Below are 27,270 nucleotides of genomic sequence, written 5' to 3'. Positions count from 1 at the left end.
GCCATTGGCCATGCTGGCTGGGGGCTTATGGGAGACCAGCAACAATTGCAGTGGGGGCACAGGTTCCCAAGATGCCTGTCCTATTTTCTAGTTCCCTTTGTCATCCCTGGGAAGATGTTCTAGCTGCTATGATGAAGTGTTGCCTGTTGAAGGATGTAAGTAAATCGGTTCAGCAAAATGATGCATTATGTCGAGGGTAGCACCCAAGTCTTGCAATTTCCTACAGGCAAACAGATGTCAGAACTTCTCTCTCTCTCTCTCTCTGAGTGTGTGTGTGTGCGCGCACACACAGGTTTCTTCCTGGCCAAGCAACTCATGCAAAAATCCCTCCTAGGTTTCCATCCTGCCTCCTGAGACCTTTTGCTTTTGTGTTGTGTATTTTTCGGCGATAAGCCCTCGTAACAGTGACATTTTAAACCTGCTCTGGGAGACATTTTTGGCAGAAGTGCCAAAATGAATAATAATTTATTTTTAAAAAATCAAGCCAGGAAGTCATAGGACCTCCTCATTATACCAGTGTCAAATCTCCAAAATTTGAGACATAACTATTCAGTTTTTTGAACAACAACCAACCACAAACCAACAACTTCAACCCACTAGGCTTCATTCATAAGTAAAGTTGTTTTGATGGTTTTGGTGCTTCCTCAAAGCACTCTAGATTAAGGTCACCAGATTTTTTTCAATGAATCTGGGACACTTTTCAACATCAATGGATTTTGTATGGGGACTGATGTGTAAATCCGGGGACTGTCCCTGGGAAATGGGGATGTCTGGTAAACTTACTCTAGATGCTCCTAATTACCAGGGATATCCTCAGTTTCTTAGTCCCTTTAGGCTGTGTGTTTCTTTCCCTTCTGTGATGGAGTGTTCATTTCCTTACTTTTATTGTTAAGTGGCAAGTGGGTTTTTCATATTGCAAGAAGGATATGACTTTTCTCAGTCCTCATGGCAGACATACAGGCCATTATGTGGGGGGAATCAAAACAACTGTATAGCCGCTGAATGGTGAATAGCTGTCTCACATTTTTTAAAAAGTATTTATTTATTGCAGTTTCTCAGGTAGGATGTACTGGCACATCTTGTCCTTCTTGTTCACCATCCAGGAGATCAACAGGGACCCCAGGCTCTTACCCAACATCACCCTGGGCTACAACCTCTATGAGAGCTTATTCAATGCAATGATAACGTCCGATGCCATGCTAAACCTGCTTTCGGGTGGGGAAAGCAACATCCCAAACTACACCTGTGGAAAAGGGAATGATAACCTGCTGGCTGTTCTTGAAGGGGCCAATTCTGTGGTTTCCAAACACATTTCAATCATGTCAAGCATCTACAAAGTACCACAGGTGTGAAGGGGAAGGGGCAGCATGGAGGGGCAGAATAGGAATTCATAGGCATGAAATTCCACTTTCTCTCCAGGGAAATCAAGGCAGGGCACCCAAAGCTAAGTTAAAAGGCTGCAGATTGGATCCAGGGCTCCCAAACCCAGTCTCTGCGCACCTGGCATCCCACCCCTTGATGTTTCAGACTAATACTAATCATTTCAGGTTAATAAATGTCTGGTTCTTATCCTGAGACCAAAGCAAAGCACGAATCTCTTCCTTTCCTCACTAGATCAGTTACGGCTTCAATGCTCAGGCTATGGATGACAAATCCCAGTTCCCTTTTGTCTACCGGTTGCTCCCCAAAGAGGATTCCCAGTACCGGGGGATTGTCAAGCTGCTCCTGCATTTTGGATGGACGTGGATTGGCCTCATTGCTCCAGACAACGAGAATGGAGAGAGGTTCATGAATGCCCTGACATCTCTGATGATCCAGAGTGGCATCTGTGTTGCCTTCACAAAACGACTAACAGAAGGCACTCTCTATGAAGGGTTCGTATCTGGGGTACCCTTTGCCATATGGAGGCAAGTCAGTGTGTTTGTTTACTATGAAAACACTCGCATGGGATGGGTGACAATCATCACACTACAAAAACAGATTGGGGGACAAGTTGGAGCAAGGGTTTGGATCACAACAGGTTTTCAGGACATCAATGTGGTATTGCAAGGCAAAAGTTTTCGGTACACCCATGGTTCTTTCTCCTTTATAATTAAGACCCCCAAAAGGACCACACACGACTACTATGTACCATATTCCTATCTTCTTCGTCAGTTTTGGGCTGAAGCATATCGTTTCTCATATTCGAAGCACGCCTTGTCTGTGAAAGGACGGACAAAATGCACCGAGAAGGAGAAGCTGGAGACTCTGCCCCAGGAGGAGCTGGAGAGATCCCTGTCCCAAGACAGCTACAGCACTTACTTCCATGTCCAGGCCGTGGCGCACGCTTTACATGCTGCACGTTCGTCAAGATCAAAACGGATGCTGATGGGAGATGGGGGAGACAGGTTGGGACATCAAAGGCTGCAGCCATGGCAGGTATTTCCTTTCCCTCTTTTCAAACTGCAATGCACTTTCCAAACCGTAGAATCTAACTTAGTAGTGTCTCCAGCATTGGCACTTGTGGGGATAAATGAAGGGCACTAACTTTATTACTGTATATAAAGATATGCTGCTGTTTCTGCTAGTAGCCACCCACCTCACACTCATCAGGGCATATACACTAGCTGAGTTTTACACTTGCCGAACTTCATGGGAGCTCAAAGGGAGCAGGGCTGAGAGGTCTAATATGCTTTCTATATCCTGATGTTTTATCTTGTCATTCCAGCTTCACCCTTTCTTGAGAGCAATCCGGTTTTCTAATACCTCAATGGGTGAACTGTATTTGAACGAGAATGGGGAGCTGCCCGGCAGTTATGATATTGTGAACTGGGTGATGTTTCCCAACATGTCTCGTGCCAGAGTGAAAGTTGGGAGTGTAGAGAGAGAGACATCCGCTGACATAAAGTTCAAGATTAACCCCGAAGCTATTACCTGGCCCCAATGGTTTAAAAAGGTAGGGGATACTTTATTTTATGTGGCACGTGTTAAGATGTAGCAATTTGCTGAAGACTGCAAATGGGACTTGATTGCAAATTTTACTGCTGAATCGTAACAAACGCCAGTTGGGTTTTCTGAGGATTGACTTCGCTCTGATTCTCAGTGGTAAACAGCACCTTTTTCTCAAGGAAAGGGGTGGGGCAAAGAAAAATCTTCTCAGACCCATGCCTAGGAGGAATGGTTCAAGCAGAAGAAAACACAGGAGAAGTGGAAGTGTAGATGAACCCTAAGACATATGAAATGAAATGAAGTTTATTACAGTCCCAGACCAGATTCACATACCATACTAAGCAAACATAAAACGCAATAGAATTAAGTTTGAATTTACAATCGAATATAACGATAAACAATGTGAATGACAGCTATTAGAAATGTGGTTTAAGTCAGTCTCTAAAATAGTACCTAGGGTTTGCATCTGAGGCCTTCGTCTTTGTAATAGCAAAGCTTGTTCCCTGAGTTTTATGGCAAAATTTGGCCACCTTTAGCGTGATCTCTGGATCCTTATCCTCTATCAGGGATTTTAAGCATTGAGTTTCAGACCCACTTGGAATTTTCTGCATAACAGGGGTGATAAAGACTGAGCGTATATCCTCATAAAAAGGACGTCGTAGCAAGACACGAGAGACAATTTCCACCTCTATCAGACTCGCTCTGCATATGGTTTACCCACATACCTGCCCTGCAGTAAGGCAGCACGTTGAATCTAGCAAGACCCTAAGACATAGAAAAGAGGAATAATAAATGTAGAAACAAGCAAACAAACACACCAAAATAGTATGCATCAAAAGAAAATTGCCTTGGGGTTCAGTGGAGATTGCCTTAGAGTTCAGCAGAATTCAGTACCAGGGTCTTTTCCAAACTCTAGGAACCAATTCCAGATATAGTATACTCCTAACACTTTCTCCTCACTGCACCTTCACACACACACACACACACACACACACACACACACACACAACCAATTTATCAATCAATATATCCAGTTACATTCCCTCCCTTTTTTTATCCCCTCCCTCACCCCAGGACTTCCCTCAGCTCCTCTCTCCGGTTTCTTTGCACATATTATCCTCTGCATATTGTAAAATTGTACATATCATTGCCTTATCTACCACATATTCAACAAATAAATTTGGGGATGTTTATTCAAAACCTGCCAAGGAGTCCAAGTCATTTTGTTGTCTTTTTAAGTAATTTGTAAAAAGTTCCCATTCTTCCTTGAAGTTACAATTGTCCTTGTCACGCAGTTTATATGTCAGCTTGGCCAATTCCGCATAGCTCATCAATTTTTCTTTCGTTGGGATTTCCTCATTCTTCCATCCTTGTGCTAACAAGACTCTTGCCGCTGTTGCAGCATACATAAATAAGGTTTTTTATTTTTCTTGGCAGGTCTTGTCCTACAATCCCTAACAAAAATGATTCTTTTTTTTTTTTACAAATGTCATTTTAAACATTTTTTTTCAATTCATTATATATCATTTTCCCCAAATTTTTAAATTCTCTACATTCCCACCACATATGATAAAAAGTACCTTCCAACATATGTTTGACCAGGTTTTATACATTTTTGCTATTTGTACTGGTGTGATATACCATCTATACATCATTTTTTTTGTATTACCAATTAGGCTGAATGAATGAATTTATTAATACGGTCACAGACCAGCGTCAACACACACAATATCACAGATCATAAAAAATATCAGAAATACAAAAGACAATATGAATATAACAAGGATTTAAATATAAAAATTAAAATTAATTATTAGCGTGCCCCCTGTAATTAACATTTAGGGGTTTGGTCACTATGGGATACCACTTGCTTCCTGCGATTGATTGCAGACGCACAGAATTTAGCTACATTTAATGTAGTCTTGGGATTCTTGTCCTCTAGCAGTAGTTTTAAACTATGGTGTTCCGATTCTTTCCTGGACTTTTGCAAAACAGGTGTAATAAAAGTCAAACGTGCTTTTCCAGGTTTAAGGGATTGGATGAGCCTATAGATCTCTTCTGTTGCTACTGGGGGCCATTCGGCGCCAATATCACTCGGAGCTGGGGGCATGGCCTGCAGATGTTGATTTGGTGTATATAAGGATAGAAAGTAAGCCTCCCAAATCCCAACTGGTATAGTATAATCAATTTCAATCGGGGAGTCTTGCCAACTTTTCACGACTATTTTCCAAAAAGTGGCTGAGTCTTTCCTTCGAGAGGCCTCTAATAAACGTTGCCACTCCCCCCTTTGGGCCTGAAGCTTTTTCTTTTTAATCAGATCTTTATATTTACGTTTGGCTTCGAACCATTCCGCAGGAAGCAAGGGTAGGTTCGTTGATTTGTAATTCCTGTACTTATTCAGCAAAGAACGCTTCGTAGCAATACATTCCTGATCAAACCAGGGTTTGGATTTGTTGGGGAATAAAGGTTGGCGCGATGTCTTTTTTTGGGTCAGGTAGGGTTGCAAAAGTGAGATCAGATCCTGGAACAAGATTATTCTAGAATCAGAACATGGTGAGTTTAAGAGATTATCTCTTCTCATGAGGAATATGTCCGAGTATAGCCTTTCAGATGTTTCAGCATTCAGCTTTTCGGACCATCTAATACGTGAGTATCTCAACTCCATGTTGGAGGACCTGGGGGCTTCAAGTTTATCGTTGCAAAATAAGTCTTTTCTTGCATCCAGGAGGAGGCAGAGCGGTAAGTGATCACTATCAACCCTCTCCTCCACTTTGCACTCAAGGGCTCTATTTAAGAGATTAAATGATACCATAACATAGTCGATAGTGGAAGCTCCTGCATTTGATATAAAAGTAAATTCCCCACAAGTCTCCCCATTCTTGCGCCCATTTGGTATGACCAGGTCCAGCTTGTTAGAAAGACGCAATAGGCACAGACCTGCATAATTACATCCCTTATCTTTTGAGAGTCTGGTAGGTATAAGATGGTTTTCTTCCACGATGGGTGGCGAGTCGTGGAAGTGTGCATATAGTGCTTCGTCAGACTGGCCAATTCTGGCATTAAAATCACCAGCCACTAGCACTGAAGCTGCAGGGGTTTGAGTCATCAAACCATCAATGTATGTTTCCAGCCCATGCCAGGTGTTTTTATTCAGCTGCTTGCCTCTTTGGGGGGGAAGATATACATTAATCAATAGCAGGGTGAAGAATCTGCTTTTCACTAGTACGGCCATAGCCAGGTGTTTCAGTGTCTCTAACTTTACTAAGGACGCCCTCAACCTTGTAGATATTAAAATGCCTAGGCCACCCTTGACTCTCCCCCCTTTAGTGCTTGGAGATCCTGTGAGGGACATTGAGGAAAAGCCGTTAACTTCTAGGTCCCCCGTGAGCCATGTCTCCTGTAAAAATACTATGTCGTAGCCTTGGATAAATTTAGCAAAGGATGGATCAGCTGCCTTTTTTGCCATCCTGCGATATTCCATGATAAAAAGCTAAGGTTGGCTTTACCAAGATCCACTCCTTGTCAATTATCTTCCAAGGTACTGTTGGAGTTTACCATTCCACGTGGCAGCCGACTATCATCCTTACATGGAGAGCTGCCCAGGTATTCTATGGTGTCAGATGGTAAATATAGAGTGCTCACATTGGTAGAGACTGGGCCTTTGCTATGCAAGGCCTCCTCCTGGGGGTACTCTACCTGGTTGTAGCCTAATTCCGCTTCATCTAAATATCTCATTTTGGACCAGAAGCCTGGTGAGGTTTCCTTAGGCATGTTTTTCCTTATAGGGGGCGATGCATTGTTCTCCTTTGTGAGTTGTACTTTCTTAATTGCAGGTAGATTAATCTCTGCCTTTATCTGAAGGTTACGTGGTCGACGAGCCGCTGAATTGGGTTCTTGTGAGATGATCGTTTTGGAAGGGCTCTTGCTCTTTCTTTGGACATCCACCTTAGTTTCCTTATATAAGTCTCTCCCGGCCAGCTTATTTCTTAGCGTTTCTAATCTTTCTAGGATTTCAGCTTGTATTAAAGGTGGGAATGTCCAGAATTGACTAATTAAGGTATTTTCTTCAAAGGAGAAGTTGTGTGGGGGGTGTCCAGTTTGTGAGGCGACTGGTGGTTATTCTGATATTCAGCTTTATTGTTTTCCACCACCTTTGAATAGATGTCTTTCTTATTTAATTTGATGAGTTGCGAGGGGGGGCCGGGCACTTCGAATAGGCGAGTCACTGTCAGGCCCACCCTTTGCAGTTTCTCCTTATTAATTAATATTTGTTTTGCGGTCGAGTCATCTTTAAATGTCAGCATCACTAGATTATACTTATTCTCATTTGGAAGAAAATCTACATTGATAACATTACCTTGTAGTAGGAGGCCTCTGAGTACTAAGTCAATTTTTTTAAATATATACGTTCTTTGTTGGTCCAGTAAATGTAATTCTGTACGGTTGTACATAGGGCAAATAACCAATCTGCTTCTGTTGAGGATCAGCATTTGATTGTTCTGAGTTATCTTATTGCGAATGGGGGTGATAGTCTCCACAGTAGCAGAGGAGGTTTGCCGGTCTTTATCTAGTTGTTCGTTCCGATCTTTTGTTGATTGAGGGTTAGGGGATTGTGATGCGCTTGTCACTTTAGGTTGCTGGATAATGCTCTGTTTTGGGGTCATGGGTTTAGTATTCTTTGTATTTGATTCCTTTATTGTGGGATTCTCCAGGAGCTTGAATAGCTTGGAAAAATTCAATTTCTTAATTCGTGTATGACTCTTAGTCCGCCTTCCCACTTTTATGTTTTTAGACTTCTTCATGTGAAGTGGGTGTATTCTTTGGTGGCGATGCTTCTTTTTAGGTGAGGGGTGTGTGACTCGACTGTTGGTAGACATGGGAGTGGCTCTCTTTGGGACCTTCTCTGAGCTACTGGGCTCTGTTGAAATTTCAGCCGCTGGAGTGGGGGTGTGTGAGATTGCTCCCTTCCTGATGAACTCAGTCAGGCTTACTAGCAAACCCACACATTCCGTAAGAAAGTTCCTAATTGGTCCTAATTCTTTACTTATGTGCATTTGGCATTCTTTCATCATTTCATTGAAAAGCCCAATCAGGATACAGATATTGCTATCTGTGTCCCAGCAGGCTCCTTTTAGCTGACTTGGATTTTCCTCTGTTCTCGTCGCACTTGAGGGTTCCATCCTAGCCTTTTCGCTGGGGCTGGCTGCATTGACTGATCCATCTAGTGTGAGTTCCAGACGTTTCAAATTTTGTTCTTGCTCATAGAATCATAGAATCATAGAATCATAGAGTTGGAAGAGACCACAAGGGCCATCGAGTCCAGTCCCCTGCCAAGCAGGAAACACCATCAGAGCACTCCTGACATATGGTTGTCAAGCCTCTGCTTAAAGACCTCCAAAGAAGGAGACTCCACCACACTCCTTGGCAGCAAATTCCACTGTCAAACAGCTCTTACTGTCAGGAAGTTCTTCCTAATGTTTAGGTGGAATCTTCTTTCTTGTAGTTTGGATCCATTGCTCCGTGTCCGCTTCTCTGGAGCAGCAGAAAACAACCTTTCTCCCTCCTCTATGTGACATCCTTTTATATATTTGAACATGGCTATCATATCACCCCTTAACCTCCTCTTCTCCAGGCTAAACATGCCCAGCTCCCTTAGCCGTTCCTCATAAGGCATCGTTTCCAGGCCTTTGACCATTTTGGTTGCCCTCCTCTGGACACGTTCCAGTTTGTCAATGTCCTTCTTGAACTGTGGTGCCCAGAACTGGACACAGTACTCCAGGTGAGGTCTGACCAGATCAGAATACAGTGGCACTATTACTTCCCTTGATCTAGATGCTATACTCCTATTGATGCAGCCCAGAATTGCATTGGCTTTTTTAGCTGCCGCGTCACACTGTTGGCTCATGTCAAGTTTGTGGTCAACCAAGACTCCTAGATCCTTTTCACATGTAGTGCTCTCAAGCCAGGTGTCACCCATCTTGTATTTGTGCCTCTCATTTTTTTTGCCCAAGTGCAATACTTTACATTTCTCCCTGTTAAAATTCATCTTGTTTGTTTTGGCCCAGTTCTCTAATCTGTCAAGGTCGTTTTGAAGTGTGTTCCTGTCCTCTGGGGTGTTAGCCACCCCTCCCAGTTTGGTGTCATCTGCAAATTTGATCAGGATGCCCTTGAGTCCATCATCCAAGTCGTTGATAAAGATGTTGAATAAGACCGGGCCCAAGACAGAACCCTGTGGCACCCCACTAGTCACTCTTCTCCAGGATGAAGAGGAACCATTGATGAGCACCCTTTGGGTTCGGTCAGTCAGCCAGTTACAAATCCACTGAGTGGTAGCATAGTCAAGACCGCATTTTACCAGCTTCTTTACAAGAATATCATGGGGCACCTTGTCAAATGCCTTGCTGAAATCAAGGTAGGCTACATCCACTGCGTTCCCTTCATCTACCAGGCTTGTAATTCTGTCAAAAAACGAGATCAGGTTAGTCTGACATGACTTATTTTTCAGAAATCCATGCTGACTATTGGTGATCACAGCATTCCTTTCCAGGTGCTCACAGACTGTTTGCTTAATGATCTGCTCCAGAATCTTCCCTGTTCTACGAGAGTGTTGATGGCACTAGATTGGGAGACTATCTGAGCCATCTCCGTTGCCAGACTGATCCCCTCTCTCTCCTCACCAATATCAGGTTCCTTCCCATACCATGTTCGGTCAATAGACCAATCGTGGAGAAGTGGGGACTCGGAGCATATGGGCGTTTTTGTTTTAGGCTTAAAATAACGCCAAATTTTCGTCTGCGAGGTTACTGGTGGTGATTCAACCCTCTGCATTGGGGAGATCCCCAAAACTTTACATTTCTGTCTGGTGAGCACCATCTCTGTAGAGTATATGGAGCTATGTGGGAAATGTGGATGTGAAAATAGCACCGCTTAGTCCCAGTTAGACAAGCTGGAATTAGCACTCCTCTCGTTAAATAACGCTCTCCCCCAGAAGCTCCACGTCTAGTTAATTAATTAGAAGTGGCTGTGGTCCACTGCGTGCCAGACTTTCCAACAGTTCACGATCTAGCGGTCAGAGATAGAGGGGGATAGATGAAATAAATTTACAGTGGCATTACTTACAACGACCGTGGCAGATGAAACGTTGAGGGGAGGAGGGCGATGAAATCCTATCTGGCTTGAACCGCCATCTTACTTGCCGAAGAGACTATGTAGTGATACTTCCCGACGGCGTTGAAAGCCCTCCAGTGATGTTAACATTAATTTACTGCCCCCGCTGTGCCCCGCCAGCTGCGTGGAGTTCCGAAGTGTAAGTAAGGCTCAGTACTCTCTCTTCCTCCCTTCCTCTCTCTTCCTCTCTCCTCTATTATAGTTGCACTTGGAAAGATGTTTCGTTGTGGTAGGCAAGCCTCCAGCAGCCAAATGCCAATAAGATAAGGAAGTAATAAATCACTCAGGCTGGAGTCAAAGTCGGCGTCAGCCAAAGCCCAACAGGCAGCAAAACCACTAGCTCCAAAAAGCTCCAAAAAGCACGGCAAGGGCATCCGAAATGAGCAACATTAAGCCGTAGCCGTCCGCAACACCAGAGAGCAGCGTGAGGCCGCCGCTCCCTATGTTAGTCCAAGTTTTTAGTCAGGAATCAAAGCAGGCAATCAATCACAGGAGCCGCTCCTTTAGGCATTTGTTGATGGGGGAGGCCAGCTTGGTCAGTAGCACAGCAACAAGCCAATAAAACAATAAAACGTTAACTAGGAAAAACAGGGGCAGTGGTGAGGTGATAAGGCAGCCAATAAATAATTAAAACTGTAAAATTAGAGTCCAGGAAGGCTAAAAAACCTACTTAAAATCTTAATTGAAGGCAGGCGAACCTGACTATGCTGCTATCTCCGTCGCCATCTTACCGGAAGTCCTGTGTCACTCCCAATTAGGCTGTGCCTCACTCCAGGTGTACTGAAAGCTGTCACCCTGGATATGCCAAGGCGGTTGAAGAAGGAAAGCCAGTTTGCTGCTATGCTTGTTCCCCATGTGCAGAAGGGACAATCTCCACTCGAAAAGGTGGGTGACTCCTTATCAAGGGCAGAGGGCAGAGATTCATTCAGAGACAGACTCTGGGAGGGACTGAGAGGTATTTCATCATCACCACCATCAGTTTATTATATGTCTCCCATCTAACTGGGTTGCCCCAGCCACTCTGGGTCGCTGTATAGGGTTCTTGCTTTACCTTTTTTTAAATCACCTCCCACAAAATGAAATCCTTTACCTGTCAAAACCCAAGGTTAAGAGATGTGTCCCCAGTATGCCGAGAAAGATGTACAATGAAGACTCCAGATGCACCTCTGGACAGTTTCAATTTTCTATTCCTCAGATGCAGGCCAGTGCACCAAATGTCTGGAAGAGGAACATCCAAACCAGGACCATGATCAATGTGTTCCCAAGATCATCACCTTCCTGGCCTATGAAGGGTATTTGGGGATCATCCTGGCTACCTTTACCCTACTCTTATCCTCAGCCACAGGCTTTATTTTGGGAATATTTGTGAAATACAGTGAAACTCCCATAGTCAAAGCCAACAACAGGGACCTTTCTTACATCCTCCTCATCTCCATCCTCCTCTCCTTTTTGTCCTGCTTCCTCTTCATTGGTAAGCCAAGGAAAACAACCTGCCTTCTCCAACAAATGGTCTTCAGCATCATCTTCTCATCTGCCATCTCTTCTGTGTTGGCAAAAACCATCACTGTGGTGTTGGCCTTCTTGGCCACCAAGCCAGGGAACAGGCTGAGGAAATGGTTGGGGAAGAGTCTGGCCAACTCCATTGTCATTTCCTGTTCCACTGTCCAAGTTCTCATTTGTACCATTTGGTTGGGCATCTCACCCCCGTTCCCAGACTCGGACATGAGCTCCCAGCCTGGAGAGATCATCCTGAAGTGCACCGAAGGGTCTGTGCCCATGTTTTACATTGCCCTCAGCTACATGGGCTTCTTGTCTGCCACCTGCTTTACAGTGGCTTTCCTAGCCAGGAATCTGCCTGGGGCCTTCAATGAAGCCAAGCTGATCACCTTCAGCATGCTGGTCTTCTGCAGTGTTTGGGTGTCCTTTGTGCCCACCTACCTGAGCACCAAAGGGAAATACATGGTAGCCGTGCAGGTCTTCTCTATCTTGGCTTCCAGTGCTGGGCTTCTGGGCTGCATCTTCATCCCTAAGTGCTACATTATTATACTAAGACCTGATCTGAACAGGAAGGAGCACCTGACAGGAAAAGACTAAACTAAATATATATAGAGTCTCTGTGTGAAGTCATTTGTCCTTCCATTTGTATGTCTTCAAGGTATTGTCAATCCTTTTCAGTAGGTGATGCTGAGGTTGCTCTGATTATTATAGAAAGGACAAGCCATGGACAACCACAACAACAATTGCTGGCATATTGATAATTTTATATTACAAAATGAAAATGTCACACAGGACCTGGCATCTATATTAAGAGAATATTAATAATTCTGTAGAGCTGATAAACATACCATATGGGAGACTTCAAAGGCAATAATGAGAGGTCAAATAATTCAAAAGCTTCATATTTTTTGGGGGGGTGACACACACACCAAGGGAGAAAGCACTGAATGATGAGGTTGAAATTGAAAAACTAGAATTTGTTAAAAACCTTAAACTAGCTGCTCTTAAAATAATTATAGAAAATCAGAGCTACTTAGAAAGTAATCTCTTAATATTTGCTCAGAAAGATAGAAAAAGCTAAGGTTGTAAGACAGTGTTTATTTGAAAAAGGGAACAAAGCTGGCAAATTGTTAGCACATTTTTACACAATCACACACTTACATACTTTCAACAATTAAAGACCAAAGAGGATAACAAGATCTGATGGGATCACAAATCAATTATTTTTTTAAAATAAGAAATCATATACATCTGATTGTCACAAAAAAGATGCCATTGAAGCCTTTTTATATCTAAAAATAATAAAAATACAATGTCTAACCCAATCTGGTTCTGATAAGCTCCAATCTCCTATAACGCTCCCTAAACTCTGCAGAATGGTTAATGTGTTAAAATGCAATGAAGCCCCCAGACTGGATAGTTTCACAGCCAAGTAATATGAAAAATTATTGAATGAATTAGAGTAATCTTTGAAAGTGACATTAAATAAAATTATGCTAAGAACTGTTTTTCCTAAAACATGGCAAATGGCTAGAATAGTGATCACATATTTAAAAAGATAATGTCCAGCCGTACTGTCTTACAGCATTGCTGAATCAGGGCTTTGTTTCACAATTCTAGCAAGTAGATTAAATATAGTAATAGATAAATATATAGCAGATCAAACTGGATTTATTATGGGACATAAACTCTCTTGAAACATATGTAAGGTGCTGCATTTCATTCATGTTACCAATAAAGTGAAACAACTATATGGCATGTTATTTTTTTGAGGCAGAGAAAGCCTTTGATTGTTTGGAATGGGGCTTTTTATAGCCTGTATTGGATTATATAGGACTACGCAGGGGATCTATGACATGGATCAAGTTAATACACTTCAATCCTAAACAAAATCTGAAGGGGATCATGTTGGTGACTCCTAGTCTAAAAATGCTTAAGGATAGGCCAAACCCAGCTTTCCCTTTGCTAGCCATTTATCCATCTTTAGCTTAACTTTTTTTTATTTAACTATTTAAATTTGTAAACCTCTGTCTACAATGAAGTGGTATGGGAATTTTATTTCAAATAAAAATAGAGGCTTAGGTCAAGTCATGGAGGTGGCTAAGGATATGAACAGAAACGAGTCCTTATGGATATGTCCTCCCTCCACTGTTTGAGGCAGGAAGACTCTGAGTTCCAATTGTTGGGCATCACTTGTAGGAAAAGGGCTGCTGCACTGACCCCTTCCTTAGGGCCTTCCCTTTGGGGCAACTGATTGTCCATTTTGAGAAGAAGATGCTGGACTTTATGGTCCCTTCACCTGATTCAGCTTCAGGGCTCTTCTCATGTTAATCATGTTCAGCCAAACTCAACTTTCTCCCTCCTTGAACCGTGTCAGTCTCTTGAGTCAACATGTTTTTCTCCTGCTCTGCACCTGCTCCCAGAGGAGACCTTTCTTCCCCTTACAATTATTAGAACCACAGTGATCTATTCTTATCCCCTTTGCACACCCTTCAAATGCTGCCTTTGGGAATAATAATACAAACATCACAATCAAGAGCAGGAGGAGTTTATTTACTCCACCATGTCTGAGAAGTTTGATATATAAAATATATTTTGTGCCATAGAGTCCTTGCAGTCAAGCTCTAGGCCAGGTGAAAGGGTGCAGGAGATAAGTCCATGTGAAGTTTAATCAGTTCATAGGAAGCCGCCTTCTAGCTTAGTACTATCTACTGACTGTAAGCTCTCCAGGTAGAGGACATCCTCAGTCCTACCTGGAGCAGGTAGCAGAGGTTGAACCTGGCACCTTCTGCCTGGAAAAGATATGCTCTACCACTGAGCTATGGCCCTTCCTCTTTGGTTCGCTGGACAAGTCCCAGCAACCTCTGTCCAGCAAGAGTTTAGGTTTCTTCTGATTAGCTGGTTATGGAGTTAAGAGAAACAGTTGGAAGGGAAGTGTAGCAGGCACATTCAGAATGATAACACTGCTCCTGTTGCTCCCTCTTGTAACCTGTGGGATGGAGCATAAGGCAAAATGCCCACTGAACCTGCTCAGGGATACAAATTATGCTGTGAATTTTTACAGGCCAGGAGGCCATCTCCTTAGTGGAGTCATATCTTCAAGATTCGTTGGAGATCAATTTCCCTTTACATTTGACAAGAGCCCGTTTATCTGGGTTGATGCGTGAGTAATATACTGATGTGTTTCTGCTTCCTTTATTGTTTTACTTATTTATGCATTTTTGGTTACATTTGGATACACTTGTTTTCATCCATCCATCCTCTCCTATCTAATTGTTTGTGGACTTCCCCAACCTATCTATCCTTGACATTCTATCTTACCCTATTTGTTGTTGTTGTTTAGTCGTTCAGTCGTGTCCGACTCTTCGTGACTCCATGGACCAGAGCACGCCAGGCGCTCCTGTCTTCCACTGCTTCCCGCAGTTTGGTCAAACTCATGCTGGTAGCTTCGAGAACACTGTCCAACCATCTTGTCCTCTGTCATCCCCTTCTCCTTGTGCCCTCCATCTTTCCCAACATTCCAGGGAGTCTTCTCTTCTCATGAGGTGGCCAAAGTACTGGAGCCTCAGCTTCACGATCTGTCCTTCCAGTGAACACTCAGGGCAGATTTCCTTAAGAATGGATAGGTTTGATCTTCTTGCAGTCCATGGGACTCAAGGGTCTCCTCCAGCATCATAATTCAAAAGCATCCATTCTTCGGCGATCAGCCTTCTTTATGGTCCAGCTCTCACTTCCATACATCACTACTGGGAAAACCATGGCTTTAACTATACGGACCTTTGTTGGCAAGGTGATGCCTCTGCTTTTTAAGATGCTGTCTAGGTTTGTCATTGCTTTTCTCCCAAGAAGCAGGCGTCTTTTAATTTCGTGGCTGCTGTCACCATCTGCAGTGATCATGGAGCCCAAGAAAGTAAAATCTTTCACTGCCTCCATTTCTTCCCCTTCTATTTGCCAGGAGGTGATGGGACCAGTGGCCATGATCTTCGTTTTTTTGATGTTGAGCTTCAGACCATATTTTGCACTCTCCTCTTTCACCCTCATTAAAAGGTTCTTTAATTCCTCCTCACTTTCTGCCATCAAGGTTGTGTCATCTGCATATCTGAGGTTGTTGATATTTCTTCCAGCAATCTTAATTCCGGCTTGGGATTCATCCAGCCCAGCCTTTCGCGTGATGAATTCTGCATATAAGTTAAATAAGCAGGGAGACAATATACAGCCTTGTCGTACAATATACAGCGTTCTATGCTTAGGCAAGTGCAATGCTGCCTGTGGCTCTGGAGGGGAGGTTGTAGCCCCTGTTTGCCCCTCCTTGGTTAAGGGTTTCACTTTGAAGGGATCCAAAAGGAGTGGCTTCTGTCCGACACCCAGGCAGCGTCTAGGTCATAGCACTCTTTCAAGGGGGACCCCTGGGGTGGATACTCCTATTCAGGGCTTTTTTTGCAGCCAGAAGTCACTGGAACTCAGTTCTGGCATCTCTCAGGTGGGTGCCTTTGCCATTATAAGAAAACAAGGGAGGTGTTCATGGTGAGTTCTGGCACCTCTTTTTCTAGAAGAATAGCAATGCCTCTATTTGATGTAGCCCCCGCCCCCAAGATGTGGTTTACCCCCAGATGCACTCTCAGCAGATGTGCTCGGCTGGAATAATTGACTTCACCCAACACCGATGCCAAACCATTCACATCTGTAACCAATAAAATTGTGGCCTATCTGAACCCAAAAACTATATGCTGCTGTCTTGACTGGTTATTCATCACCCTAGGGAACTGTGAGGTCACAGGGCACACAACCACCAGACCTGTTAGGACAACCAAGTAGGTCACCACATAGGGCCAGATTTGTGTTTTTCTCCATTCTCCTCTCTTGCAAGGATAGTGCAGACACTGCCCCACTGTGCCCTACTTGCTGGGCTCCTTTCTCGTTTGCTTTGATTGATAATAATAATAATAATGTGACTATCAATTTCACTGAATCGAACGTGACAATGTGACACCATTCTTTATGCAGTGAGACAGATAGCAGGGGATTGCAAATTCTTACCTTCTTGCTTGCCATTCACGATGTCAATAAAAACCCCAGGCTCTTAGCCAACATAACCCTGGGCTACAGCATCTACGAGACCAATTTTGATGGAAGAATGACTTCGGATGCCCTGACAGATCTGCTTGCTGGTGGGAGAATCAATATCCCAAACTATACCTGTGGAAGGCAGAAAACGTTACTGGCTGTTCTTGAACGGGGTGAATCCGACATCTCCATGCACATTGCAGGCATGTTGGGCATCTACAAAATCCCACAGGTAAGAATGGGCTTCAAGTCAGGCACACCTGACATCTTCTGCTGAGGATAATGTAACTGGTTTTATTCCTTACTTTATAATGTACACCACTTTGAAACAGTGCTTTTCATGAAGGAGAAAGCATATAGAAATATTTTAATAAATAAATTGTGGGAAATGCTCCAAATTCAGAGAAAGGCAAGTGTAAATGAGTGTGAAGTGTTGCAGATGGGGGGCAAGAAAGAAATCCCAATTTTACATATATACTCATAATTAAACGATGGAGCTTGTTGTCCACAGGTAGCAGCAATGGACACAAACTTGGAGGGCTTTAAAGGGGGATTGGACAAATTCATGGAGGAGGAGAGGGCTATCTTTGGCTACTGGCCATGATGACCATGCTCCTGTCACCACAGTTTCTGGAAAACACAGGAGCAGAGATTGCTATTGTTTTCAGCTCCTGCTTGGTGTTTCTCACACGCATCTGATTGGCCAGGATGAGAACTGGATCCTTGGTTCCCCCCCCCCATTGACTCTTTCTTAACTGCTTACAAACTATTGCAGTTAAGTGGTATGTACATAGCTTAAACAGAAATAAAATGTTTCATTTCAAATAAGTTAGAGGATGATAATTAAATTTGTCATCTTCTTTCACATAGAAGTATCCAATCTTTATCCTGAAAAGCAAAGCATCAGTCTCTCTTTCCCTGCTCTCACCAGCTCAGTTCTGGCTTTGTTCTTCATGATAAAAAACAGTCCCCTTTTGTCAACTGGATGGCCCCAAATGAAGAAGCTCTGTACGATGGGGTGGTCCAACTCCTCCTGCACTTCAGATGGACATGGGTGGGCCTCTTTGCTTCAGACAACGGCAATGGAGAAAAGTTCTTGAGCACTTTGATGCCTAAGATGAGCAATAGGGAAATTTGTGCTGCCTTCACTGAAAGAGTACAACGGAAAACTTCCTTGTGGTTTCCTCATGAACCACCTGCCATGTGGAGACAAGTCAATGTATTTGTTTACTATGCAGAATCTCAGTATGGATTTTTTGTCATCGTAGAGGTACAATCTTTCTTTGAAAGGACACAAACTGGGGGGAAAGTTTGGATCACCACTGGTCTTCAGGACACAATCATGTCATATGAGACGGAAGCTTTCCGGCATGCCCATGGTTCTTTGTCCTTTGTAATAAAGACCAAAAAAAGCAGGAGAATTGGCCACTATGAACCAATACCTACTGTTTCTTGGCAGAAAGCATTTACATGTTCATATTCAGAGCAACCCTTGTCTGTGAGGAGTTGGGAAAAATGCAGGGAGAAGGAGCACCTGAAGATGCCAAGGCAGGAGATGATTGATGGGATCCACTCCCAAGACAGTTATATCACTTACTACATTGTCCAAGTCGTGGCTCAGGCCTTGAATGCAGCCTATTCATCCAGATCAAAGCGGAGGTTGATGGTGGGTGGAGGAGACGAGATGGAACCTCAAAGTCTACAGCCATGGCAGGTATGGCCTCTCATTTTTGAAGATTGTGATTCATTAACACACCTCTGGAATGATCCTGATAGGAACATAGGAATCTGCCTTACATCAAAGCAGACCATTGATCTATCTAGCTTAGTATTTTCCACGTTGGCTGTCTGCCTGTGGTTCTCCAGAGTTTCTGAAAGGGAATATTTCCCAGCCCAACTGGAGATTCAATCTGTGGCCTTTTGCATTCAAAGCAGATGCTCTACTGAGCCCATTGTGCTTTTCTGCCCATTATCCCGCCATCAGAATCAAGCATTGTGGCAGTGTATTTTATTCATTTATTTCTACAAATTTCTGAAAATGTATAAGCCACCCTTCACCATACTTGAGGGCAGTTTCCAGGAATACATTGAAATGCAATGAACAGATGATATGTTTAAATAATCCAATAACATTGTTTTCACCTGCTGGCAGAAACCTACCAGAGTCCTGCCTCCCAGAGACTCATAAGGCAAGGAGAAACTGGAACCATGGGGAGCAAACAACAGAAATGGCCCTCTCATGCATCAGAGCCACAAAACCAGTGTGACATTCCAGCATACAAAAGTACCAGCCACAAATTGGCAGGCGTCACAACATAGAGAGCATCGTAGAGCTGTTTGGACCATTGGTCTGAGTCTGCAGTTATCTACCTATTTCAGATTACTTAGATTACAACCATGTGTTATACACAGGGCTGCCTCTGAAGACAGTGCAGAAACTTCAGCTGGTGTCAGATTCAGCAGACAGGTTACTCACCAGGGCTAGATGGTTGGAGCAATGGTCCAACCGGATTGGCTGCCAATTGGTTTCTGGGCCCAATTCAAAGTGTTGGTTTCCAGTTATAAGGCCTTAAACAGAGATTGGGGGTTTGTTGGTAAGTCACTTTGCGTACCCAGGGCAAGATAAAGCAACTAACATATTTTTCCTTCTATAAGACACCCCCATGTATAAGACGCCCACTATTTTGGGGGACTCCTAATTAAGAAAACACCCCTCAGCACTACCCGTGTTTAAGACGAGCCCAACGTTGATACCTAATTTTTTGGTTAAAAAAACCTAGTCTTACACATGAAAAAGTAAGGTAATTTTTAACATAAATAATATGAAGAATAATAATTATTAGCAGCTTTGTACACTACATTTCTTGGGAATTCAAAAAAGTCATCAAATGCAGTTTTGAAAGGTCAAAACATAGAATAATAGAGTAACAGAATCATAGAATTGGAAGGGACCCCAGACATCATCTAGTCCAACCTTCTTCAATGCAGGGATCCAACTAAAGCATCCATGACAGATGGCCATCCAACCGCTGCCTTAAAACCTCCAAGGAAGGAGGGACTTCCAGGTTAGCGCCATCGGCAATGGCGGAGTTCCTCTGACCGAGAGGAACCCGCTCCGCAGAAACTGGGTCTTGCCGCCGCGGTGAAGGTGGAGACCCTTCAAAAACCCCAGGCGGATGAAGCCTGGGGACTTGGGATCCAGCTGACACCAGGAGTGCCTCCCCTACTCGTAAGGAAACTCCTTCTTTGGGACTTCGTAGCGACGTGGGGTGAGCAGCGCGGTGTTTTGGATCAATTGCTACTTTTGTGGAGTGAAGCCGCATAGCCGTTGCCAGAGAGCGCTGACTTTTTCCTGTGGACAATTGGACTTTAAAATAAGTACCCGTGAGTAGAAACGGAAAATTGGATTAAAAAAATACCTTAATTTGGCATCGAAGCGGGAAGGTCTAAAACAGGAAGTCCGCCTTCCGCTTCTTGTAAACAGACTGAAGCAAAAACCTTTCAAGCTAATAGCCTGGAAAGCCATTTATAAAGTTCGATATTCCTGTCATTTATAACTATTAAAACTTCCCTGGAAGTGAGAGCAGGGGGGGGGTGAATTTTGACTGTTTAAGCTTGGAGAGGGTGTAAAGAAAGATACGTTTTTCACCGTCTCTGACCTGGGAACGGGGTGTCAGAGACAGAAATTGCTTGAGACGTTCGTTGACCCTGAATGGAATTTTATGACAGATAGTAAAAGAAGAGAAACGAATTGAATCCAATGTTGCCTTTTGCATCTTAGAGAAACAAAGTATTTGAAAGCACTTGAATATTTGAAAAATGAAAGTAACTTCTCTTGGCTGGATTTGCTACAAAAAAATGGATACAAATAGAATCTGTCGTCTCTAGAGGGAGCTTGTTATATTGTTGTGCCAGTCCACTGAGGGACTTTACAGCTGTCAGATTAAGATCGTGGGAAAGTCCTCTGGCCTTCAACAAAAATGTGTTGGGAGGAAGTACTGGTGAGTGCCCTCTGCAGGACAAGTGTTCTGTTGGAGCAGATGCATAAGAAGATTGACATAATGAATGAAATGGTGGATATGATGCATGAGAAGAGGGACTTGGTGACTGCTGTGGTCTGTAAGGGGGATCTAACAGGGAACACTGATACAGAAATCACCCAGGGCTCTTTTCAGGAACCTACTTTGACTAGACAAGTGCAAGAGCAGACGACAATGGAAGAAGATTTAATCCAAGTAATTCAAATAGAGGGATCTGAGGCCCTGCAGGAGTACAAACCATTGCTTTCGAAGACTGAATCAGGAGTACGCCAGGGGGAGTTGGGAGCTGAGGAGGCCCTTGACACTGGAGGGACTTTGAAACATGTTGTAAAATATTTTTTGGACTATGTTGATGGTTGTGGGGAGTGGGGCTGGGGGGAGTGGGATGGTCTGATGAGGGGAGGTGGAGATAATTTTGTGTTGGAACCCCCCAGAGACCTACTCCTCAATGAGAAAGGAAAGAAATTAAGGAAGAGACCAGCAGAAGACAAGGGAAAGTGCAAATACAAAGAAGAAGAAGAAGATTTGCAGAAGGGGCATGGAAGAGACTTAAGAGCCTCGGACGTAAGACTACCAGGTTGATGGACTAGATGGTATGGACAGTAAGGACTGACTTAACCCGAAACCAGGAAGAAGGGACGTTGGATGAAAATTGGATGAATGTTTATAAAGGGCAATTTCTATTTTGGGAATTAGTGTAAAATTAATGAATGCTAGGGAAAATGTTGGAATGAAATTATTTGGCTTTAGTAGAAATGATATAAGGAGTTATGTAAATAAGCATTAAGTTTTAAATGTTAAGGTATCTATGGTAAGATAAGGTTAAATATATTAAGGTAAATTGAATAACAAAATATGGTGAAAGATGGTAAGGATCTGCTGAGTTAACTAAATAAGGTAGACTGTTAAGATAAATTATTCAATAAAAGTTGAGAAAGATGGAAAGAATTTGCTGAAATAACTAATAGAACTAGAATACAAAAAGGGAGGTGTGAGGAAGTCAAGGAAACAAGTAAATGAAAGTTAAGGTTAAGAAAATAGGGGGTTTTTTCTTTTCCTCTTTTTTCTTTTTTCTCTTTTTTCTCTTTTTCTTTTTTCTGAAATGTTTTTGTTTTTAAAATGTCTTAAAATGTTTTTGTCTTTTTCTTGCTTATTGTATTTTTCTTTTTTTCTTTTTTATTGCTTGTTGTTGTTGTTTTTTTGTATTTGTCAAACTTCAATAAATATTATTAAAAAAAAAACCTCCAAGGAAGGTGATTCCACCACTGTCTGATGGAGTCCATTCCATTTTCAAATAGCTCTTACCATCAGAAAGTTTTTCCAAATGTTTAGCCAGAATCCCCTTTCTTGTAACTTGAAGCCATTGGTTCGAGTCCTACCCTCCTGAGCAGGAGAAACCAAGTTTGCTCCATCTTCCATGTGACAGCACTTCAGATATTGGAAGATGGCTCTCATAGCTCCACTCAGCAGAATCTGGATGTAAAATGAATATGGGGCTGGTTGTTTTACAAAATTTAATAAGCAGTCTAAAAATAGACCTAACTCAGAAAACATGAGGGAATTAAATTCAGAGATTCAAACACTACCATTCTGGATTATCATTAGACATCAATACATTTACAAACTTTTGTGTTACAAATTCATCCACGGAGCTCCAAAACTGCTTTGCTCTGAGGGAGCCCTATGACAAATGGAAGGAATAGCCAACCAATTTTTTTTCTACCTCCAAACTTCCGTATAATCTACGACTACCAGCGCCCTAATGCAACTGGATTGACATTTTCATAGTTTCCTTTAGAAAAAGAGACCCTGTAGTAAAAATTGGAATCCATCCCTTGAACAACGTTGTGTTCCACTTTTAATAAATCCATACTGACAATTTTTTCACAAAATTTCCTGAAACCGTTACCTGTCTTTTCCAATATATGCAATAATGCTGATTGGTCATTGACAAAATGTTGAAGCCAAATGAGGGGACTTTAGTGTGCATCATAGTCCCTAGGAGTCCAGACAAAAGATGTATTGGCCCTTATTCAAAAGAGATTAGGGTGCAGACGCAGCAAGGATGAATTATCCAAAGTGGTTTCACATTATCTCAGAGCTGGGGTTTCCTCTGTTCTAGCTTCATTCATTCTTGAAAGGAGTCAATCTGTCTTCTGATACTTCAGCTGATGGACAGTATTTGGATGAGAATGGGGCTCTGGCCATTGACTTTGATATTGTAAATTGGGTGCTGTTTCCGAATAATTCTCATGCTAGTGTGAAGATTGGGAGCATAGAGAGACAGAAGTCCTCAAATATAAAGTTCACCATTAACTCGGAAGGAACTGTATGGCCCACGGTGTTTAAGAAGGTAGGATAAATTTATTTAACGTTTAAATATATGTGATTTCTGCTACACTCTAATAGCTAGTTGAACAGTACATATGAGGCTTTCATTGCAATCCTAGACACTTCCTGGAGCTAAGTCTCATTGAGCTTAATGGACCCCACTCATATTTAAGCACAACTGCATAAACCAGTAGCAGATGTGATGGCAGCTTTATCAGGACTTGTTTTAGAGCTGCATTTTGTGGGAGTGTTTTATGATTGCTTCTTCAAAGATCATGTAGTTAGGCTCTTGTTCTTTGTATCTTTCATGCTGCCTCGATCATCTGTATGTATAGAATAAGGAGGCATTCATGTTAAAGGAAAGAAGCAGATACACTAATGAGTTTTCATGGCCATGCTGCTCTGCAAAAAAGAAAAAAGAATCACAATTGGAAGTAAAGATGCCTTTTCCTGGATCCTTCCCAAACTCAACAATCCATTTCCTAATGCTTTATCCTCAATGCTCCTTGTCTTCATTTCCAGACCACGCCTCATGCAAGATGCACAGAGAGCTGCCACCCAGGATATGCCAAGCAGATTCAGGAAGGGAAGCCCCCATGCTGCTATGACTGTGCTCCCTGCATAGCGAGGACCATCTCCACTCAGGAAGGTAGGACACAACATCAGTGGAAAGGGCCTTCAATGAGAGGATGGGATAAATATCTGAGCCAGCCTGAACAATCGTGTTTGTGATGGAACACCATGAACGGAATGCCTCATGAACGGAATGCCTCTCTGGTTTCTCATTTATATACTGATCACCTCTCGCCACTGCTTAATTATCTTGGCTTGCAGGAGCACCAGCAGTGGATATTTCAGTCTGCCATTCCTCCAGCCGGAAGGCTGTCCTTTTGCTTGGTTTTCGGAGGATCAAAGCGCAACAACAGGAGGAAGCAGTTTCCACTAGATGGAAACTGTTCCCGCCTCCTTAAGCAATACATGCATGCACCACCCATCAGATAAAGGGCAGAAGACCGTCTGCCTTGCTTCAATTGTACCTTTGAAGCCCCACTGACACAACTGACAAAAATTGCTTCGCCATTCCCTGCCTGCTCTCAATAGAAGCAACTAGGAAACATTTCACAGAGAAAACTTTTTGTTTAAAAAGATTATTTATTAATTTTTCCACAGAAAAGAAATCTTTACCTATTTTAACATAAACTGTAAGTTACTTTATCTGTTGCCTTCCCATCCTCCTTCTCCATGGTTCCATATTTACCCTTAAATGCTGGATATTTCACCTATACTATTCAATACATCCATATTTGTTAACCTATAGGTCATAGTAATTCACACTGTTGCTCATATTGCATGTCATCCTTGCATTTTCATCTTGCTAAAGCAGTTCTTTAAATAATCAATAAAATGTTTCCAGTCTTAAAGGGTTTTTTTTTTGTCATTTTGGTCTCTGATCTTTTCTGTCATTCTTGCCAGTTCCAAATACTCCATCTTTTTCAAAAGCCAATCTTCCTTTGGGCATACAATATTCTTCATGCTGCCATCATTGAGTGCATAAATAAGTTAACCAGGTTTTTTTGGAATAATTCCTTTAACAAAGCTTCAGGTTTATAGGGAATCATCAGCTCCTCCCCATCAGCTGAAACATTTTTAAAATCTCATATATCTTTCCCCAGTACCCTTAGCCTTTTTGCAAGTCCGCCACATTTTGCACTTCCAACACATACTTTGGCCAGCTTTTTTGTCCTTTTGATATATACTATATATAAATCATCTTCGTATAATTTTATTTTAAAGTATAACAAGCAGTAAATCTTAGATTACTCTTCCACAACTCTTATGAATGCATTTCTATTTTGTTTTTCCTTTTTTGGGGGGATGAATCCATGGATTGAAACTTCTCTACCAGTGAACACAGTGTTCTTTCTTGATCTCTCCCATATGCCAATAATTTTGCACAATTGTAACAGCATCCAGACTGCTCTAGGTGTATGACTAATGTTAGGATATTGATGTCTCTTTTACTCTGTGCAGATGCCAATGAATGCATCAAATGTCCAGAAGATCAGCATCCAAACAAGAACCGTGATCAATGTGTCCCCAAAGCAATCAACTTCTTGTCCTATGAAGAATATTTGGGGATCCTCCTGGCTTCCTTTGCCCTACTCTTATCTTCAACCACAGGCTGCATTTTGGGAATATTCATGAAATATAATGAAACTCCCCTAGTCAAGGCCAACAACAGAGACCTCTCCTACATCCTCCTCTTCTCCCTCCTGCTCTGCTTTTTGTCCTCTTTCCTCTTCATCGGCCGGCCAAGGAAAGTCACCTGTCTTCTCCGACAAATGGTCTTCAGCATTGTCTTCTCATCTGCCATCTCTTCTGTGTTGGCAAAAACCATCACTGTGGTTCTGGCCTTCTTGGCCACCAAGCCAGGGAACAGGCTGAGGAAATGGCTGGGGAAAAGTCTGGCCAACTCCATTGTCATTTCCTGTTCCACTGTCCAAGTTGTCATCTGCACCACCTGGCTGGGACTTTCTCCTCCATTCCCAAACTCTGACATGAGTTCCTTACCTGGAGTGATAATCTTGCAATGCAATGAAGGGTCTGTGGCCATGTTTTACGCTGCCCTCGGCTACATGGGCTTCCTGGCGGCCATCTGCCTCACGGTGGCTTTCCTAGCCAGGAAGCTTCCTGGGGCCTTCAATGAAGCCAAGCTGATCACCTTCAGCATGCTGGTCTTCTGCAGTGTTTGGGTGTCCTTTGTGCCCACCTACCTGAGTACCAAGGGAAAATACATGGTAGCCGTGCAGGTCTTCTCTATCTTGGCTTCCAGTGCTGGGCTTCTGGGCTGCATCTTCATGCCCAAGTGCTACATTATTATACTGAAGCCCGAACTCAACACGAAGGAGTACCTGACAGCAAAAAACTAAACAGAGAGAGTGAGAGAGATTATCCATCTTTACTTTGGTCTGTATTAAAAGCATTGTTAATCATTTTCAACAGGTGATGCTGAATTTTTGTGTTTCTCTAGGGAGTTCAGGAGTTCAGTTGTTTAAAACTGCCATTTTCCTCTCAGTATGACACCTCATTCACTTTGCTCAGTCGATATTTTACCTTTCAGCATCACTGCCTTCTCACTTTAGTCACTCTGCCCTTTCTATTCCTCAACTGTCTCATGGCTCTGAGTCCTGGAAGACCTGCTCCCTGCCTTACAGGCCTTAGCAGCTAGATTTTATTTTATTTTATTAACCCAATATGATAATTTGATCCAACAATTAATGACCAATGAGGATAACAAAATCTGATGGGATCACAAATAAATTCAATTTTTAAATGAGAAATTATATACATCTTATGGTCACAAAAATGATGCCCTTTCTTTTCCTCAACTATCTCACAGCTTTGAGTCCCAGAAGACCTGCTCCCTGCCTTACAGGCCTTTTTCCACATGGCCTGAGGAGGGACGGGTCCTGACTAGCTACAAAAACTGAGGCTGCTAAACAGAATTTTGGATTGGGATCTTGTTTAAGGATTAACTGATTTTAATTTGTGTGGGGTTTTGTTGTTGCTTTTATGGTTTGATTGTGGATGAGGAGGCTGATTGTATCTATATCACAGAGACCTGAGTGGATGAGTGAGCGGACTGGAGTTGGTGTAAGCCAGCTGTGCCCACCTGGGTATTCAGTGCAGCTGTGGAGTGTATAGGGTTAAACCTCCTGAATGTCCTACAGCTGGGGAGGGGCTTCCAACGGAAGCTGCAGTTTTCTTTGTCTCTGTGAAAGTATTTTGACTTTTTGCTGGGAGCGAGAGAGACACACAGCATGTGTCCAAGTTCGGGTGGAATCGTTCGTTCTTTTGCCTGCTGATGTAAATAAAACGCTGTTAGAAAGAACAGTGTGTGGACTTTTTCCTTCTTCTCACACGGAAAGCTGCCTGGAAGAAGTTTTGCGCAGAGGAAATGTGCCGGACAGGCAGCAAAGTCCAACAGCAGCATCAGGGAGAGTAGCTGAGTCTAAAGTGGTCCCATTTCTCTTTCCAGTTGGGGGCGTATCTAGAAAGTGTGCTCCTCTTTGTTACACTATATGCTCACAGCTGCAAGACTTTTATATGTGCAAAGATGCAAGGACACATCATTACCAACATTGGAATAAAGGTAAAGGTACGGGCCAGTCGTGACCGACTCTAGGGTTGCGTGCTCATCTCGCTCAAGAGGCCGTGAGCCGGCGCCGTCCGAAGACACTTC

General features: G+C 42.9%; 1 protein-coding gene across 1 annotated transcript; it reads left to right on the top strand.

Moving 5' to 3' along the window:
• The first annotated feature begins 253 nt into the window (after window positions 1-253).
• LOC128408876 (uncharacterized) lies at window positions 254-25,957 on the top strand. Its single transcript, XM_053378892.1, has 12 exons — window positions 254-1,346; window positions 1,615-2,418; window positions 2,708-2,935; window positions 10,854-10,980; window positions 11,291-11,906; window positions 16,597-16,888; window positions 17,588-18,370; window positions 19,778-19,885; window positions 20,697-20,891; window positions 22,819-23,049; window positions 23,550-23,676; window positions 25,059-25,957. The coding sequence occupies exons 1-12, from the start codon at window positions 1,065-1,067 to the stop codon at window positions 25,955-25,957; spliced, it is 4,692 nt and encodes a 1,563-aa protein (XP_053234867.1). The 5' UTR covers window positions 254-1,064.
• The last annotated feature ends 1,313 nt before the right edge of the window (window positions 25,958-27,270 follow it).

Source organism: Podarcis raffonei, chromosome 2, assembly GCF_027172205.1.
Source record: "Podarcis raffonei isolate rPodRaf1 chromosome 2, rPodRaf1.pri, whole genome shotgun sequence".
NCBI classification, from domain to species: Eukaryota; Metazoa; Chordata; class Lepidosauria; order Squamata; family Lacertidae; genus Podarcis; species Podarcis raffonei.
Note: the sequence above shows the minus strand (reverse complement) of the source record. Positions and strands in the feature narration are given on the sequence as shown.